The sequence below is a fragment of the Monomorium pharaonis genome, chromosome 2, assembly GCF_013373865.1.
Source record: "Monomorium pharaonis isolate MP-MQ-018 chromosome 2, ASM1337386v2, whole genome shotgun sequence".
Taxonomy (NCBI): domain Eukaryota; kingdom Metazoa; phylum Arthropoda; class Insecta; order Hymenoptera; family Formicidae; genus Monomorium; species Monomorium pharaonis.
Window position 1 is genome coordinate 5,222,387 of NC_050468.1, and position 20,253 is coordinate 5,242,639.

The window sequence follows — 20,253 nt, forward strand, 5'->3', positions numbered from 1 at the left end:
AATCGATTGAATTTCAATTCCTACGTCGAATCAATTAGAAGCACAGAGAAGAGAAAATATCGTGCATTGTACGAAAAAAGTACGAAGAGTAAAATAAAGTTCCGATATATTTCATATCGACGATTTTCGGTTTTGGTAATTTCACGAGTTTCGACATGCTAAAAATGAACTTGATTCATTAATTATAATTAAGTATGATGTTTAAATGAAGAGTATATAAAGCCTGCAATTTTAAGGCCTGCAATATAACAAAACGACACTGCAACCACATTTAAAGTTCGCATAACAATAATATTTTTTACCAATGGTTGTTCTGCTGATGCCTGATGCTCCCCGGGCCTCCTTCACGACCTCACGGATCTCGCTATTGTTGCTCATTCATAGCACTCGTGCGAAATTTGTCTGCACACTAATAACCGGAAAACAAAAACGCGCGCCACTTTGTACGACACTCTCGATGACGAACACATCTGATTTTGTGGTATCGAGACGGAAAAAGACAACACAAAGGACACGAGATTCCACAAGACTTGCAATTCGCCCGACGATGTTTCTCCATAACGTTCGCGCAAGACACGTACGTTTTCATTCGCGAAAAGACGTTTGATGACGATTATTATCCGCATAATAGAAACGTTAAAATATAACGCGCGGCATTTAATACAACAATAATTCTGCGTGAGGCGTACTTTGATTTCCGCTCCAACGTGATAAATAACGCGTGAGGAGTGTGATCTTACGAAATGATGAGTTACTACGCGGATAAAGCAGTTTTCCTTCGAAATATTCATTGCGAAAATTTGAGTTGAAGCGACGCAACAAGCACACGATCATCGCGCTTCACGAATGAGAACTATTGAGAACTATTCACTTCCGCCAGAGAGCGGTCATCGCGTCGTTTTTTAGGTGTTTTCATCCATTAGCGCCTCTATGTGCACATTGAACTATGTAGTCAAATATCTATGAATCCTGTAGGTAATGTGCATGACTTTTTGGGTCTCTTCTATGCTATGTCCACGTTTATTTGGTTCTGTTTTATGTTATACCCGTAAATTTTACAATTATATGCATTCATATTTTAAATCTGTTTTATGCAAATGTGCATAATCGTATTCTATAAATGTGCAATACCACATATACATGATATAAATTCAATTAATTAATTTGATAAAAATTCACTCACCGATTGCTGTCGCTGCTCCTGCTACTGATGCTGCTGCTACTGCTACATTCCTTTTCCGGAATATCGAGTCGCTCCATGGATGCCGCTTTCTGATATCATCCTGCTATTCTCGAACCGCACATTAATAATTTAACGATCGCCCAATACTTTATTCGGCAATCCTGATATTACGGATAATGTATCACACATATCACACACGAGTAAAACGTAAACCGCGCGCAAGAATTTCACTTGGCGCGACCGTTACACTTGGAAAAATACGTGAAAAGTACGGCTCGTCTGATTGGCGGCGAAAATCAACATGGCACGAAAGTGGCGTCACGTAACTTCGTGGAAACGCAGGCCGAGGAAAGCGGTGAGAAAACCGTTTGAATGAATATTACGCGCCGAGATACAACAAACGGAGACAAATTCGTTTCTAGAATTTTCTATTTTGTATGCTCGCACGACGACTAGTAGTACTTCACTTAATTGGCACTCGTGATATTCTACTAAACGTATTCTCTTTGAGCAAACACTTTGCTCGAACACACATGCGAACACTTCACTCGAAACCGAAGGAAACGCACGACGCCGCGCTTTACACACAAATACGACCTCTGTTACGTACGATCTCACATGGCTCGCGGGTCGTTTGTTAGCGCGACGACACTCTTCAACTCAATACCGTACCTGCGTACAATGAATTCTGAATACGCGAAACACGCACGGAGTCGACAGTACGTCTGACCAGCGCTGGAGTGGCGTACGTGACTGCTGCGCGGAGCAACGGAACAACATGGCGGCGCAGGCGCGGCGAGTCAACAAGTCGGTCGCCTAGCAACGCCGAGTGGCGCCGACTAGCGCCGAGTACCGCCGAGTCTGCCTGCCAGCTGTCACGTACGCGGTACGCCCCGTACGCTGCTGCCGCCATGTTTCTTCGCGCTCCAGCGCCGGTCGGACCATCGGACGCTGTTGACTCCGTGCGTGTCTCGCGTATTCAGAATTCATTGTACGCAGGTACGGTGTTGAGTTGAAGAGTGTCGTCGCGCTAACAAACGACCCGCGAGGGCCACGTAAGATCATACGTAACAGAGGTCGTGTTCATTTGTAAAGCGCGGCATCGTGCGTTTGACTTCGGTTTTGAGTGAAGTGTTCGCGTGTGTGTTCGAGCAAAGTGTTTGCTCGAAGAGAATACGTTTGATAGAATATCGCGAGTGCCAATTAAGTGCTACTAGTCGTCGTGCGAGCATACGAAATAGAAAATTCTAAAAACGAATTTGTCTCCGTTCCTTGTATCTCGGCGCGTAATTTTCATTCAAACGGTTTTCTCACCACTTTGCAAAGTGGCAGCAGTGATTCCAGTGGCTGTATACAGTGTATGTGGTAGTACGCCGTAAATAACGTGTGCTTTCCAGCAAGACACAGTGTAACACAGTGTCCATTAGTGTGAGAAAGAACATGTCAGTGTGTCTCGCTCACACTAGTGGACACTGTGTTACACTGTGTCTTGCTGGAAAGCACACAACCTAACCTAACCTGTCCGTTGGTCTTGTACGTGGGGTAGTGCCGAAATAGCCATTATACTCGAGAGGGCAGGGGGCACATTAAATAACCCCCCCCCCCAAAAAAAAATTGTGCGTGTGATGAACAAACTGATCGAAATCTATTTGAGTCACAACAATCTAAAATCTCGATCGTGCCATTTGATGCCTACATATGCGTGCTGAGTGATTATTGATGATTAATAACAAAATTTTATCAAAAGGATTTTTTAAGGTAAATAACTTCTGTTTAAAAAAATCATACTAAATTAGAATTTATAATACGATTCATTATCTATATTAATGTTATTTACGGAAATCTATTTCGTCATTGCTCTGGTGTGATCGAAAGTTTGGGGTGACAGACAAATCGGTTTGTGCAAAAATTTGAAAAAGTTACATTAAATTGAATATTCTGAATATTTCATATATATTTTTATTGTGTTTCATACGAATTATTACGCAGTTATTTTCGAACAGTAAACTCTTATTTTATGAGAAAGGAATTATTTCAAGATAATAATAAAAAGCCATATAGTATGCATGTCGAGTAAAAGAATATATCAGTGAATAATAATAAAATTTTATAAAGAGGATCTTTTGTGAGAAATAATTTCCATTTAATTATTCAAAAATTTTTTTGTTGAATTGGATGAAAACTTAAAGACAGGAAAACTAACTGTACCCATTGTAATTTTAATTAATATAATATTGCCACGAATCATTTAATGTGACGATTTAAAGATGATGGCATAGTAAAGTGTAAGAATCTTACAGGGAAGATCAATATAATTTAATTTAATATAAATAATTATTTAAATATTTTTACATTCCTTTTCCATCTCTTTAATATTACTAATTTTAAATTTTATTCTCTCTAAGAAATTCTTTCAAGCTCGAGAAAAAATCTCTCCCTTTGAATGTGGATTTGATTCAATTTCCAACATTCATATTCCATTTAATATCCACTTCTTCCTAATTAGACTTATTTTTTTAATTTTTGACATCAAAATTATTGTCTTAATCTTCCCTTATCTATCTATTTAAATTTTTCAATTTAAAATCTATTTACCTTTCATTTATCATTTATCATTCTCTTATTACTTCTACTAGGATCTGAACAATCTTTAGATTGAAAAATTTAAATACTACCTTATCCCATACCACATCATATCTTGTATCCAATTCAATAATTATCCAATTTTTTAAAGTAAAATATTACATTTATAAATTTTGATTTAAAAATGATTTTATAATCTAAGAAATTACCCCCATTGCTCTTAATCTATCATTAAATATAATTAAATTAAAACATACTTTTATTGTAAAAATGATAATTTTAATATGTAATTATCCCACTTAATTTAAAACCAATAACCATCCTTTTGATAATTGTGGACAAACACAGCAATGTCACGAATCATTCAATGATTCTTATGTGGGTTTAATTACAGCTTTAATTTTGTTTTGTTTTTGGGAGTGCAAAATATCGCAATGATTGTAGTGTTTTTATAATTTTAACTTGGGAGTGCCACACAAGCGTAGTTATTGTGATCACGTTTTCAAATGTTATGTCAAGGAATCCTTACAAATTTGATCTGGACAGTCTGAATGGAAGAGGAGACTTAAGAAAAACATCAGGCGTTGATGGAGCGACAAATGGTAAATATATAATTTTTTTACAAATATTATATAATTTTTTGTATATTATAATTATGGTTGTGTTTCGATATTAGTGTCAGTACTGAAAATCTATAGCTTCTATTGCGTATACTATAGATTTTCAGTACTGGCAGTAATATCAAAGTACAACCTATATAATTTACTATACTTATTTATATATAATTTTGTGTTCTAAAATATTATTTGCTTTTTAATTAAATATTCAGAAAATAAATATTAAAAAAATATTTTTATTTGTGAAACCTCATACGGAAGCTTATATTTAACAGATAAAATATTCTCAAAAAAAAATTACGTGATTAGTCTATTGAACATTTATTTCATCAACACGTCAAAAAGTCATAAACGTTTAAAGATTTTTATCAAGTGTTTCAATAATTGTGATATATGTTTAAGGAATATTTAAAAGTATTTGTCACTTAGCAAATTTGATTTGACTAATGTGCACTGATGCATATTGAACTGCTGATATGTATGTATATTAATTTAACCCAAATATAAAAATAATATATCTTATATATCACATGTTTATTGTTTTGTGTATTTTTTAATGTGCACCAGTGCGCGTTAGATCAAATTTGCTATTAGTTTAAAAGAATTTTTGAACATTTATTTTAATTATTGTAACAATTGATGAATAATCGTTAAACATTTATGTTTTTAACATAGTATTATTGATCAAAAGTTTAAATAAACTTTTTTCATACTCTTAACTTTATTGTATAAGTTTGGCTCCAACTTTTCCGATCATTCTATATAGAATTACATACAGTAAATAATTTTAAAAATATTAATTGTTTTTCTATCATGCTTTAATATGCATTTATTTGTTACAGAATTGTCATAGCGACATTACAATATATAACTCCGCATCGGTCGGTGAGTAATAAGTAAATTTTTATAACTGAGATAATAGATATGTGACAATTATGTCAAATATAATATAGAGAAGTGTTTATATTGAATTACGATAATAAAGTATTATATGTATTAACATTTTATATATCTAATGTCTTACATTGAAAAGACTAGAATTAAGAAAATTAAGAAAACTAAATCGAACTAAATTGAAGCATAAGCGTTTTTGAAAGTTTTGCTGTGAATTTTTATACAAATAGCTCATATATTCATTTTGTTGCAAATGTTTGATATTAAAGCAGACACATTACTGTTGATTCCAATTATTCAGCTTCTTTTTCTCTACTATAAAATTATTTGAAGATAGATTTCTCTTTGCAAAAAAAATCAAACACTGATAATCTTTGCATGGAAAATTTGATTAATCTATTTAACAAATCAATATAATTAATATTACATAAGAGAAAAGAATAAATTTGGATATGTTATGTATACAAATTGTAATTTTTATTATATTATGTTTAATTTTACAAAAAAATATTATAATGAGAAATATGTAAAAAGAATGATAAATAGAAGTGTGGGAAGAAATCTGAGAAAAAATGTACAAAAAGAAATATATTCTCAAAAAGAAGAAGTAATCGAAACGTATGCTGCCTTATTTATCTCGTTAAAGCATTAAATGTCAATAATTTCCCAATTATTAAAAATTATGTGAAACTAATAATGTTTCAAGTTTAAGTAATGTATCACCTCAATACATTAACTTATCTTATGCTTTTGTTAAAAATGTTTAAATTGTTTTTATGCAAAATTTAGAATTATTAATTGATTGTAAAATATTTATAAATTATCTCAGACATTGGGCAATGGATATTATGTCGCTTTAACTGCTGTTAGCGATTAATTAAAAATTTTTTAATTACATCTAAAATTAAGTTTATTGCTTTTAAAATAGTGCCATGCACACACTTTTAAAAACCGAAGATATAAATAAGACCTTGTCTACAATGAAGATTTAAGTTTTAACCGTAAGAAATTGACCAATCACAATTGAGTATTCTTATAAAAATCTACTGTAATTGGTCAGTTTCTTATGGCTTAAAGTTTAAACCATTGTAGACTAGACTAACAAAGGGATTTGTTTGATATTCAGTTAGAGACAAAGACAGAATTACTGCTGTGTCAATTTGTGTCTCTTGCTGGAAAGCTCCCAAAATAAGGCCCGAATTTATAGTCGTCAAACAGCAGGCAATTGCGATCTGCAATATCCAATAAGTATTGAGTTTTCATATGGCGCTTATTGATTCTCGCATCTAGAGACCCTCTAATCAGAGACTGGCCATCAGTTTTTGTCTAATTCCTACGAGTGAGAGAGAAATATAGGGTATATCGCTTCTGCTCGCTTCTCGCTCTTCCATACGCGCATGCGCGCCGTGCGAATGTTTCGTGCAACGTGATCGAGTTTACTATTGTAAAAATGGTTGGGTGTTTCATCGAATTTTACAATAATTCAACAAAGAAGGGCTATACTATGCAAATATTTCCAAGAAATTGTGAACGTCGTGCAACGTGGGCGAAAAATGTTGGCCGTAAAAATTTGACACCTACGAATAATTCATTTCTTTATGAGGTTAAGTATCATGTTCATAACAAAATTACGAACAATTTAATTTAATAAAAGTTATGTTATAAAACTTGTCTTTTATCTTTAATTTTTCTCATTGTATGTAACGTATATATTGTATGTTCTTATTTATTTTTATTTGTATTTCTGAATTATAAATATTGTAAGATTTGTTTCAAATATGAGCGGGAAGATAAAAATTGTCGGACCAATCAAAAGTGGCTCCCTGATGGCCAGTCTCCGATTAGAAAGTCTCTATTCGCATCTAGCGACTAATAGCTGTGTTCCGATATTACTCGAATTAGTGCCAGTACTGAAAATCTATATAGTTTCTGTTAAGTATACTATAGATTTTTAGTACTGTCACTTAATGTGTATATAAACATAATATATATTTATATATAATAATATATAATTTCTTAATAATCAATTTATATTACTTAACCTTACATGGGAAAATTAATAAAATATGCCTAAACCTTTTTTTTAAATATATTGTGTTTTAATATTTATTTTGTTCACGATTATTAAATATCAATAACTACAAATAAAAATATATATATATATTGTATTCTTGCATTTACAATCAAAATAAACCGCCATCGAAAACGTCATATCCGATATCCGGTTTTACCCCAAGACGGCACATTGGCGAATCTCTTGGTCTGTTCTTTCTAGCTGCACTGTTGCACCGGTGCAATAAGTTAAAGTAAGACAAGTATATTTTTTCTCATTCTAACTTATTGCACCAGTGCAACAGTGCAGATAGAAAGAACAGACTATCTGTTATAGTATCTCTACTGTCACTAATATCGGAATGTAGCCCATGTAGAACGGCCTTTAAGTTTAAAGTGAAGCACTACCAAGCGTTACTGCTACATCGCGCTACGGCGCTACGCTAACGAATTATGAGAGATCCTGATCTGTTGACGGATATTCCTGAAGTATCAAATGATTCGCCCGAGATGGACCTCAGAATCCATCTAGAGAGACAAAGATTTCCTTTTTGTATCGTTTGGACCCCGTTGCCTATTCTAACGTAAGTATTTTCAATTAAATGCATTCTAGCCATAACCTCTGATTCTAAATGTGAGGTCTGATCTATAATAGCTGGAGTAAGCATGGAGTAAGAAGTACGACTAGGCGTAAAAGGGTTAATCCAGTGTAAGAAAGCTGGAGTAAGGGCGTAAGCGAAATAAATTATTTTCATTTTGTCTTACTCCTACTCCTGCTTTTCTTAACGCTTGGTCAATCATAGCGCAGAAGGAAATTATTTTACTCTTACTTCTTACTCCAAGCTTACTCCAGTTATTGTAGATCAGGCATTATTTTCATTTCGTCTTACTCTTACTCTTGCTTTTCGTAACGCTTGGTCAATCATAGCAGAAGGAAATTACCTTACTCTTATTTCTTATTCCTTGCTTACTCCATGCATTGTAGACCAAGCCTGACACTTGTCAAACTAATATTGCTTATTAATCATTATACATACGTTGGTAGTTATTATAAAATCTGAAAGTATGAAAATAATTCGTGAAAATTCATGTTCTCTTTTAAGTCTCCTTTAAGATTAATCTAATTAAGTTATATAAATAATAATGAAAATTTTTAAGGTATATTCTGCCTTTTATTGGACATATGGGCATTGCAACATCAACGGGTGTAATAAGGGACTTTGCTGGTCCTTATTATGTCTCTGAAGATAATATGGCATTTGGGAAACCTACCAAATATTGGCAGCTAGATTATACAAAAGCTAAAGGAAGTGTACAAGGATGGGATACTGGCATAGCAGAAGCTAGTGAAATTTACAAAACTAGAATGGTAACAAAATCATAAATTCATACAACAAAAAATTTTTATATTTAATAACTGAAATCTAACTGACTTTTTTTACAGCATAATTTATGTTGTGATAATTGTCATTCACATGTGGCAACAGCTTTAAACTTGATGTCATATGATGACTCAAACAATTGGAATATGGTAAAGCTTGCATTTCTTATGTTACTTCATGGAAAGTATGTCAGGTAAACATGAAACATATGTGAAAAAGAAATATAAGGTGTTTTCTTTTCGAACATTTAAAATTTCTTTATTATTTTTAATAAATATGTCAAAGGAAAAAAATTTTTAAGAAGAGACAAATAACCTATAACATAAATAATATTTATATAAGAAAAAAAGCTGAAATTTTATTCATCTTTAATAAAAGTGTATATTAATTGTACCCAAAATTTATACCTAAAAATGTAATAAAATTTACATTAATTTTATTTTGACCATCTAAAAATTCTAAAACAAAATAAAATTTAAATTTTCTTTTTCCCATATAAATGTGGTTGTTTTATGTTTAAGATCATTTTAAAGTTTCAATATAGTTTATGTATATTAGCTTATTATTACACTAATAAAAATGAAATTCTATTAAAAAAAAATATTTATAATCTTGAAATCTTGTAAAATAAATAAGAAAAATGCTGCTTATATTTGTTTCTTTAGAATAATTTTTTCTTTTGATATTTTCTTATATTATCAAAAACAATAGAGATATTTTAAATGTTTCAATTAAAGAGAACGCTACACATACAAACCTGTAATTATTTTCTGCTTTTAATAATACTTATTATACTTATTTCAGTATTTTAGGGTTTCTTAAGACCTGGTTACCTTTCTGCACAATTGTCACAATTGTATTGGTATTAAGTCTGTGTGTATATTAGTATACATGTATATACACATATATACATATATATTTATATTTATATATATATATATATGTGTGTGTGTGAATTGTAAATTGTCAATTGTAGATTTAACATGTCAATTTATAATTATATATTTAAAATATAATTTTACCTTTAAATATTCTATAAGAATTTAACAAAACATCTTTATTATATAAACACAGTTTCCAGAAATGACATTGATTTTTAACATTGCAACTTTAAATAGAAATAGAAGTAAAAAAACTAGAGTTAATATTAGTTATAAAACGAGGGATTCATAAATGCAAAAAAGGACTGTGGCATGTCATGCCAAGTTTTATCAATAAACATTTATTCACATTTGCCAAATATAAATATAGGTTTAATTTTTACAATTTGAAACACACACACACACACACACACACACACACACATCGCGCGTGCACGCACACAAAGCATTAACAATAACATTAAATATAAGATATATGGCTTTCCATGACAAATTGTGTATACATATATACTTAAAGAGAGAATAATTATATATATTATTTTACATTGTATTTATATATAGCTGTATATTAATACAATTCTTCTTTTAGACCATGTCGCATTAACATCAAATGTGTACTTTAATTAGTCTAGTATTATGGCAATAGAGACAATAAAATTATCTTCTTACCCAATGTAACTGCATAAAAAAATTAATCAAATTTATTTTTTTTCCGTAATAATTGATATCTACAATAATACGTTATGTAACAAAGATGTAACGTCAGTCTTTTATGCACGATTACGAGGAGTGGACGCACGAAGTTAGAGAGTACGTTCACACGCATGAGTATGAAAGGTCATTAGGCCCGTATTGCATACCGTAATTTTTATTACACGTGCGTCGATGTGTGATTCCTTGAGCGTCTTGAATTTTCGCAAATTAACTGCGGTTAACCAAGATTAGATTCGTGAAAGCGACGAAATGTCGATCAATTTTGTGATAGTGACATGACACACATGAATGCTGAAATGATCAAACGCGTTGAAAAAATCATGTTTTTTGCCATGATTTGCACAATCTATTAGAGGATAAGAACTATATGATAATGTTAAAATGCTGAAATTGATGACTTTCCACAAAAGGGACCACTTTTGACGCACATGCAACAAAAAGTTATTTTTAAAAGTCTAGTATTAATGTATTCATACCTCATTTATTTTTGTAACTAAAAATTTATATGGCTTGTGGAAGATAAGAATGCTTTAAAAAGGTGATCTATTTAGACTAAAATAATCAAACTCGTATATAATATCTATAATGGCGTTATTATCATGCAATGTTTGTTTTTTAAAAAATAAGTATTATATATTAATATGATTAAAAAGATAGACATATATATTTAAGTTTGGTTTTTTAATTCATAAAATTTACATTTTCATAATACATGGCAATAACGATCAGAATTTCAAGTTAGTCATTAGACATTCCACTATCCATTTCTGCAATAACCCCTGTTTCAAGAGAGAAATCGTAATCGTAATTTTGATTCTCTAATCTTTCAATGAAAGACATTATTTCACTAATTCGTAAACCGTCTATCTCTAAGTCATTGTTCATGTTACTTTGTAATTGTTTGCACAATTTAAATGGCACACCACTTAGATAATGTGGAGCATCCATTTGTTGAGTTAGTTTTGGTAAATTACCAGCCGATATTGTGGGGTTTATTGATGTTCCACCAATGAATGGATATAGTCCACTGGGATAAGGAGTACCGTGATCACCAACATTAGATGGTAGAGAGGTCCTTCTTTTTTCAATTACTATGAAGTCATCTCCTGGATCTCCAGGAGGCTGTTCTTGTTCATCTCTAGATTCGGGAGGTGAATCTTTATGCTTCTTTTTACCAAAGAGCCAAGACATCTTCTGTAAAATATTCTTACCTAAAAATTTGTCCAAATTTTTTATTACAAATATAGATAAATTACGGCAATCTTGAGACATGGTTAAAATTAAACATCCATAAATAACATCTAGTGTGAAAATCAGACAAAAAATGAATACAAGCACTGAAAAATTAAAACTATTTTAACAGGTAAAATTATCTTTGTAACAACTAAAATAGGTATATGGTAATTTACCTATATAAGTTATTTTAGCAGGTAAAAAAGAATAAAACATCAATATACGGAAACATATTTATAATTTATTACAAAAGAACTATAAATACTTTCAAAAAGTCTGCAAGAATTTAATTTGTATTACTTTTAAAAATAGAATGTTTTATTCAACTCTAAGGCCTATTTCTATTAGCGTAGATTAACTTTAATCTTGGATTAACTTACTCTTTATCCCTTTCTTATTTTTGAAACTAGAATAAGATAACAAATAAATTAAACCGAGATTAAAGTTAATCAACATTGGTAGAAACAGGCCTAACTCGACTAAACTCTACCTAACCTCTCATTTATAATAACATAAAATAAGATATTGCTGTAAAAAATTCTCATCTTTTGAAAGATTAAACCAATTTGAACTATCCGTACAGTGATGACGAAAAATTACAAATCGTGATAAGATTTGCAAGGAAAAATCACAGGATTTACTCACGTACAGGCAGGATAAAAACTAAAGAAAAACGAGTTTTATCACACTCAAAAAACAGCTTGTGTTACAAACTGACCATCTTGTTATTGTTTTTGTCAGTCTCTTCTTCGAGACTGATAATAATCCTTTAAACTTCAAAAAGTAAACCAACACGATCAACGCGATAGGATTCGCTATAAAATACGACTCAGCGTCAAACCACGTCAAACTTTGAAGAGCTGTGTTCAGAAACATCATCTAAGTGCTCCCAAAGGCGTAGTCTACAATGAAGACTTAAGCCTTAAGCAATAAGAAATAGACCAATCACAGTCGAGTTTTTTTAAAAATACTCAATTGTGATTAGTCAATTTCTTACGTCTTAAGGCTTAAGTCTTTATTGTAGACTACGCCAAAAGTCCCAGATAAAGGCCTCCGCACACACTTTTGCATAACGCATAACGTATGTACATAAGCAAATTGATTGGTCCATAAGCAAAGTGCATAAGAAATTCAACCAATCGAATTTCTTTTGCATTTTGTTATGCATTATGCAAAAGTGTATGCGGGGGCCATAAGCCGAGCCGCCGCACAGACTTGCATGACGCATAGGAGAATCAATCAGAGTCGTCAATTTCCCTCCCCAGGATAGAAACAAAGACCGTCTGATTTTGAGTCTCTTATGCATTAGGCCGGATCTACAATAGGTGTAGTAAGCCTTATGGCATAAGAAATTGACCAATTATATTTGAATATAAGAAGAATAATCGAATATAATTGGTTAATTACTTATAGCATAAGGCTTATTATTGTAGATCCGGGCTTATGCATTTCATGTTATGCAGAAGCATAGAGCTTGTATTAATGGAGGGCCTTGGCCGACGCGCGCGGGGAGAATCGACAGAGAGGTGGATATATTCTGTCTTTTTTCGTGTGGGAACAGGTTCGTAACTATATAATCTGAGGCCCGATTGTCAAACTCGTACGAAAAAAAATTGCTTACAAAGATAACACTGTGTATTCATTAAGTGGTACATAATTTAGAATCTAAAAGATGCATGCCAATCAATGAATGCACAGTATTACTTTCGTATGTAAAAATTTTTTGTACTAATTGTAATAGCCCGAGGCCCAAGTAGGCACGAAGTAGGTAGGCTCGTACCTGTCGTACCGCTCGTATGTGCGCTTCTTTCCCTTCTAGAAAACGGAGTGGTGGGGCTGTCCAACACGAAAAGAGACAGAATATATGAGAATATATTCATGTCTCTGTCAATTCTCCGCGCGGACTCCGGCATATAGCAATGGCGGCCCCTCCATTAATACAAACTCTATGTGCAGAAGTCTGTACGGCGGCCCTTAGGCCGGGTCTACAATAGGTGTAATAAGTCTTAAGTCGTAATGAATTAACCAATTATATTCGATTATTCTTCTTGTATTCAATTATGATTGGTCAATTTCTTATGGCTTAGAGGCCTTCACACACGAATCTATTTAACACGTAATACGTAAATCGTAAGAAAATCCTCAGAGTCGACTATTCTACAAGAGAGAAATTAACAATTGACCCTAACAATTGACCAATAAAAAATCGGGAGTAAACGAAATGGGCAAATCTCATTTCATATTTCTTACTTCTTACTCCTACTCCATTACTCCTGCTGACAATAGTATTGTTCGTTTTGTCTGTTCTGGGTCTACTCGAAGCAAAGCCAAACAGACCAACGCACTCTAATAGGTTGATTCCAATGACGCCAACCTATTAGAGTGCGTTGGTCTGCTTGGGTTAGCTCCGAGTAAACCCAGAACAGACAAAACGAACAAGGTTATTGTAGATCTTGCATTAGTCCCAAACAAGGACTGTGTTCCGATATTACTGCCAGTACTGAAAATCTATAGTTTCCATTACGTACACTATAGATTTTCAGTACTAGCAGTAATATCGGAATGCAGCCAAGGTCTGTAGATGAACGACGGGAGAGGAAGAAAAGTCTTTGCATGAGCGCCATTTTAGGGCTATAAAGTGTATTCCCTAGTCTACAATGATTTAGGGCCAGTTTTACAAACGGTTAACTGTTAACGGGAGGTTATAATAGATTTTCTGTCTCTCCTTAGATAATAATATAGAGAAAGATAGGTAGTCGATTAACCTCCCGTTAGCAGTTAACCGACGTTTGTGAAACTGGCCCTTAATCCGTGTGACCCGTTCAAGGGTCGGAAATCCATCTGGGGAATTTAGAAGAAGAAGAAGTCTACAATGAAGATTTAAATTTTAAGCCATAAAAAACTAATCAATCACATTCCAGTTTTACAAGAATACTCAATTGTGATTGGTGAATTGTAATTGGTTTCTTACGACTTAAAGCTTAAATTTTCTTAAAATACTTAAAAGTTCTTTACTTAAAGGTAGGAGAGGGTGTCATCCACAAAAATAGAACGAATTAGGGCAACTTCTCTCTTTAATTTAATATGTATCAGAGAGAGTGATCTACTGACATATCGGGTATTAATTTTTTTACTTTAGTGTAATTTCAAGTGTTTGAATATGGCTTTCAAATGACATAATTGAATTTAATGTGTTTGGTATAACGTACATGTGCTTGCATTTAACATGTAGTTACATTGCCTGCGTTTAGGATTATATTGGACACTTACGAGCATCGCGAATCTGAATCCCATACGGTGCCGTTACGACTGACTTATGCGCTCTTATGCTGAGACGTTCACGTGTCCCAGTACAAAACTACAAACATAAATAAAAAGAAGCTAAAAAATTTCTGCTTTTATTGTTACCTAGAACCACGACAAGGACGTAGCAGGATAATGATTCCGTTTTTTATTTTTATAATTTTTTGTAATTTTTAATATGTTTATTTTTGAAATTTTTCAAATTAATATCTTTTTTTAATTTTTAAATTTTGTATATAATTTTATTTTTTTTTACATTAATATAAGATGTTAATAAATTTATATCTTTAAGTAATACACACAGTTTGTAAAAAATAAGAATTTTAAAAATAAGCAAAAAATAATAGAAGTAATAGAAATTTTAAAAAATAAGAAAGACAATTTAAAAATTGTATTTGTTGGTTTTAACCTTTGCAAATATTTCTATAACATTTTTGTAATCAAGATTAATTGTTGGCTATTTTATTTTTGATTGATAAAAGTGTTAAATCAGATAGTCACGTTTGTGTCGTTGTAGTTCTAAAATAATTTTTTATTAATTTTAATTTTAAAAAGGTAGCTTACTCGATAGAATTATCCTCCAAATTTTGCACTTTACGCTAGAGCGTATAATGCGTACTGCCTCGTAACACTTCCGAATTCACATAATTTCCTTCCCCGAATTTACATAATCTTCTCGCACATAATTTATTACATTTTTACAATACTTATTAACTAATATTGCTTGTTATAATAATAATACTTTAACAATGCGCAAAGTCGCACGAGTCAAAGATTTGTTTACATATATATTTTTGATTTTGATTTTTGTGCAATATTTGATACTTTTGTGATACTGTTGTGCAAGATCTAACAAAGAGCATTATTTTTTTACTTTTTATAGTGAAAATTTTGAGAATATATTAATTTATTTATAGTGTTCCATACATATCTCTCTACAGGTTTCATAATCGCAATGTTAATTTTTTCCCTCTTCAATAAATTATAATTATATTCATTACATGTATTCGAAAAACTTCTGCTTATAATATGATACATAAAATTCTATAGATAACAAATTTGTACCGACAAAAATTATATATGTTACGTAAATATTTACTGAATTATTTAAATAAAACAAAATAATAGCTTATAACTTCAGTTCTCTCCTCTATTAAACGTATTATTTGTTTCAATAAATAAGTAAGTCATTAACAGATACTGTTTTGTATTTTATTCTTAAATGTTATTATATAACGGTCCAAATACACATATGATTTATCTAGCGATTTTCTAATATTTTAAATCAAATTTAGCGGATTAGTTTTTTTTTAAGTTGGTAACACTGTCTACATATCGATGATGGGACAGCGCGCGTGGACTTAACCTTTTATTTTTTTATTCTCGTGTGTCGCGAACGTTATATTTTTAATATCCTTATAGGTTAGAATTTATAGGGAAGCTGAAGTTAAAAATATATCTCGCTTTTATTAAGTAATGAGTTGCGAATTAACTACATGTAGATGATCGATAAAATATACTTTGTTGTTTCCCCTTTTCTTCTGAAAATGTTCGGTTATTACAATGGTATCAATGAAGTCATTATTATACATTATGTTGAATAAAAGCACGTACGAATAAAAATATTATGTAATAATCTTTGCGAAGAAGTAAATATAATTGCAATTAAATTAATTAACAGAAATCTAATTAATATTATTCTGAGAACAAAATGTACTTAATCCACTTTATTAGCTTCAAATTTGATATTCCATCTTTTACATCCGTTTGTAAAAGTATGATTATTATAAGCGATCAATAATAAAATTAAGATCAAGCTGTTTTATCAGCTGTTACGCAAATGATGTTGATACGATACATACGAAATCATCCAAATACTTATTGAATATAATTGATGTAATTCTGATACGTTCAAGAAAATTATCTTTGTGTTTACTCGCGATACTCAATAATTAACTCGGAATACATTTCACTGCATCCACAATATGGAAAATTTTACGCGAGTCAAAATTAAGTTTCTAAATATTTAGACATATTTGAAGACTCGTAACGTTTATAAATTTATATTTTGTGCGTAGACATTTGTCTTGTCATTTTTTCCATTTTATTGTCACTGTATGTTATATATCTATTTTCATTAGTAACCGATATATCAGCCGATGCAAAATTAAATATATTGCTTAGCAATTATTTTAAATCAGAATTGTCATCATATCATAAAGGAAGCACATCTGTGTATCCAGCTGTCAGTATCGTCAGCATATAAAACAAAATTAATAAGTCCGAATAATCATAATAATTAAATTTAGGCGTCGTTAAACCAGACAGTCACATCGCCGCGAGCTTTTAATTAAGCATTGAATAATTATGTAACGTCATATGTAATTATGCAGGCTTTAATTAACTGCCTGTATTTCTTCTCTTTATCTTCTCATATTTTGTTTTTCTCTTTATTTCTGTTGTGTTTATATTTATCACAGTAAAGATAACTTGCAAAACTGCACGGTAACAAAATGCATACGCGCAGTCAGAAATAAAACATATAACTATTATTGATTTTATCGAATATACACCGAATACAGTATTGAAAAAAATGATTGATAAATTATTTCTCTTATCGTCCACAAAATTCAAAATCATATTGATCCTTATTCTATTTCGCAAACAGCAATTTATTTATTTTGATCAGCGGGCGATCAGGATATAAATTTTTAACTTTTACGGTTGCACGAAGTGTATATTATGTCCATTTATAAATTATTTAGCAGATAACAAATATATGACGTACCAAATTACTTTTTTTCAATATCAAAGAAACACGAGCGAAATGTTATGATGTATGATGCTAATTTAAAGAATTTTTGTTTAAATAAAATAAAGACTGGCTGGTTGCTTTAAAACATGACTTAAAAATATTAACCCAGACAACACATAACATTTAATGGACATAACATCCGATTTTATCCAAATATCCATGGATGTAATATACAATTTTTAGGAATATTGGAGGTACAAAATATATTTATATTTGGACATTTTAAAGATGTTTATTTTACATACGTTTGAAAACAATTCTTATGTAAAATAACTGTCAATGAAAAGTGCAGCCGCAGGCCTGCTGTATAGTTTACATTATATATATTATAGATTATCAGTACTGCAATCCATGAAAGGGTTGTGTGTACGGACATTACATTTACATATTCTACAATATAATTGTATAGCAAAACACAGTTTTTTTAATAAAGTTTATTTTTTAAATTTATTTTAATAAGCCGGTAAAAAGAGAGCAATTCCTGTTTTCCTTCAAACCATTATGCAGTGGTGTCACACAGAGTTTAAAAGAAATCGGTCTTATTGTATCCTGATTGTGTTTCCCTATTTTAATAATCGGGTTTTTTTTTTTAAGTAAAGTTAGAATGATATATTTTTTTCTTACATTAAACACATATTTTTTGAAAATATTGTCTTTAATTTTTTCTAAATAAATATAATTAAAGTTTGTTCTATATAATTGACAAATTAATCGATCCAACGATGATAGTTCGTATTCATCGACAAGGCAATGTACATTTTTTAAGCATCCGACGTAACGAATAAACCAAAATAACTCAAAGCAGATCCCACCGGGCCAGGATAATAATATGAATGAAATACTGGCAGCCAGTTGGTTGAATAAGATCTAGTGTGTCTCAAAACCAGCTCACAGTCCCCGTTCCCCGTCCTTTCGTTCTCAGCATTTGTACATCTCTTTCTTCAAAATTAGAAAATGTTGTCTAAGCTCTTCTGGCTTATTTCCACATGAATGAAGAGAAAACATCATAGCACCTGGATCTGTGGACCGATTAAGGTAGCACAGACATTTAATCCGTAAATGATTACAAGAGAAAAAGATTTTACATTAAATTAAAATACCTGTACAATTTTCAACCAAAGTACTTCAAACTACATTATATCGATGCATCAACGATTTTATCATACATATATCGTGAGAAAAGTGTATAATGTTTCTGTTATAGTATGTGACACGCCTGTGTTCATATTTTTTGATAAATTTATCATTTAAAGATATCGATATTGACATTGTACACATATACAGTAATTCTATAATACTTTTTGGACAGAGATGAGAGAGGGTAGTCTGACGTAAAAAGTCTTATGACGACAACGACTATTACGACATACCAGCAAGACCTCCCACGGATCTAGCTGTCGCCGACAGAAATATATTGTTTGTCCGGTCGCGAAATATGCAGGAAACGTTTACGTCTATTATTAATCGGAAGTGTTGTGCCAAGTCATCGAAATAAACCCCGCTCAATTATCTCTCCTGTCGTGTTTTTATATACGTCTTCCCAGTGTACATGGCTTTAAGCGACTTAACGATTTTATTGGACGCGAAATTATCTCGCTACGCGAGTCAGCCTTCTTTCTGAAAACTAATGATTTATCGATAACATCTGGCACTTAAAAATAGATTAGTATACCGATATCAATCTTGACGATAATGTAAGTTCAATTTCGAAAATTCTGTTAAAATTTTGTTGAATTGAATTGCCGCAATAGTTTATATTTGCATCTCATCGTATGAAATTTGTAATGTTCTCACTTTTAAACTATAACTTTTTTTTAATATTAAATATTTTTTAGAATAATTATTTTTATATATTTTTATATACAATTAATATAAACATAATAGTAAAATAAAATTAACTATATTTATGTCATCCACTTTTTTATTTACACAGTAATAATGATTTAAGAAAATTAATTATTTTCATGCAATGTATTTAATTGACATTTGTCTTTGTTTAATATCTAATGAACAACAAAGATTAAATGATGCTCATAACGCTGTGAGCGCTAAAGGAAATGCAGCCTTAGGGTCCGAAAACAGACATTTTGAATAACGCATAAGAAAATAAATCAAACACAGAGGCCTTTACTTCTATCCCGGAGTGAGAAATAGACAATTCTGATTGATGGATTCTCTTATGCATTATGTATTATGCGTTAGTCTCGGTCTACAATAAAGATTCAAGTTCTAAGAAATTGACTATTCACAATTGAGTATTCTTATAAACCTCGACTGTGATTGCTCAATTTCTTATGGCTTAAAGTTTAAGGGCCACCGTACAAGCTCTTTCGTAACGCGTTACGTTACGTTAAGTACTGACATTAACGCACAAAGTTAATGCATAAAGAAATCCTTAACGTAAAAACTTAAGAACTTAAGAATTTCTTTATGCGTTAATTTAAGTTTAATTTTAAGTACGAGCTTAGATTTAGGAAGTACTTAACGTACGTAACACGTTACGAAAGAGCTTGTGCGATAACACTAAATCTTTATTGTAGACCGGGATTTATGAAGAAGTCTATGTTCCCGCTCTTAATCCGTGACTATGCCACCT

At 31.4% G+C, this 20,253-nt stretch overlaps 2 protein-coding genes across 5 annotated transcripts in view; one reads left to right on the forward strand and one right to left on the reverse strand.

The window, feature by feature from the left end:
* Window positions 1-7,679: 7,679 nt before the first annotated feature.
* LOC105836787 (transmembrane protein 222) lies at window positions 7,680-10,263 on the forward strand. The gene is made up of 4 exons (XM_012681065.3): window positions 7,680-7,913; window positions 8,488-8,698; window positions 8,774-8,904; window positions 9,516-10,263. The coding sequence occupies exons 1-4, from the start codon at window positions 7,783-7,785 to the stop codon at window positions 9,595-9,597; spliced, it is 555 nt and encodes a 184-aa protein (XP_012536519.1). The 5' UTR covers window positions 7,680-7,782; the 3' UTR covers window positions 9,598-10,263.
* A 705-nt stretch (window positions 10,264-10,968) lies between these two features.
* LOC105836784 (cytochrome c1, heme protein, mitochondrial) overlaps window positions 10,969-20,253 on the reverse strand; it is a 31,039-nt gene continuing 21,754 nt past the window's right edge. For 2 of the 4 annotated variants that reach the window (XM_028188911.1, XM_012681063.3), the window contains exon 3: window positions 10,969-11,500. In XM_028188911.1, the coding sequence (XP_028044712.1) occupies window positions 11,045-11,500 (456 nt within the window). In that variant the 3' untranslated portion in view covers window positions 10,969-11,044. Of the gene's footprint in view, window positions 11,501-16,225; window positions 18,677-20,253 lie in introns of those variants that run through there. The other 2 variants (XM_028188910.2, XR_004962279.1) reach the window with 2 other exon arrangements.

Bases quoted from the DNA above. Each gene is read 5' to 3' on its own strand.
- LOC105836787 (XM_012681065.3), top strand. From the start codon at position 7,783: ATGAGAGATCCTGATCTGTTGACGGATATTCCTGAAGTATCAAATGAT. The intron at 7,914-8,487 runs GTAAGTATTTTC...AAAATTTTTAAG, and splicing joins ACCCCGTTGCCTATTCTAAC to GTATATTCTGCCTTTTATTG. The intron at 8,699-8,773 runs GTAACAAAATCA...CTTTTTTTACAG, and splicing joins AAATTTACAAAACTAGAATG to CATAATTTATGTTGTGATAA.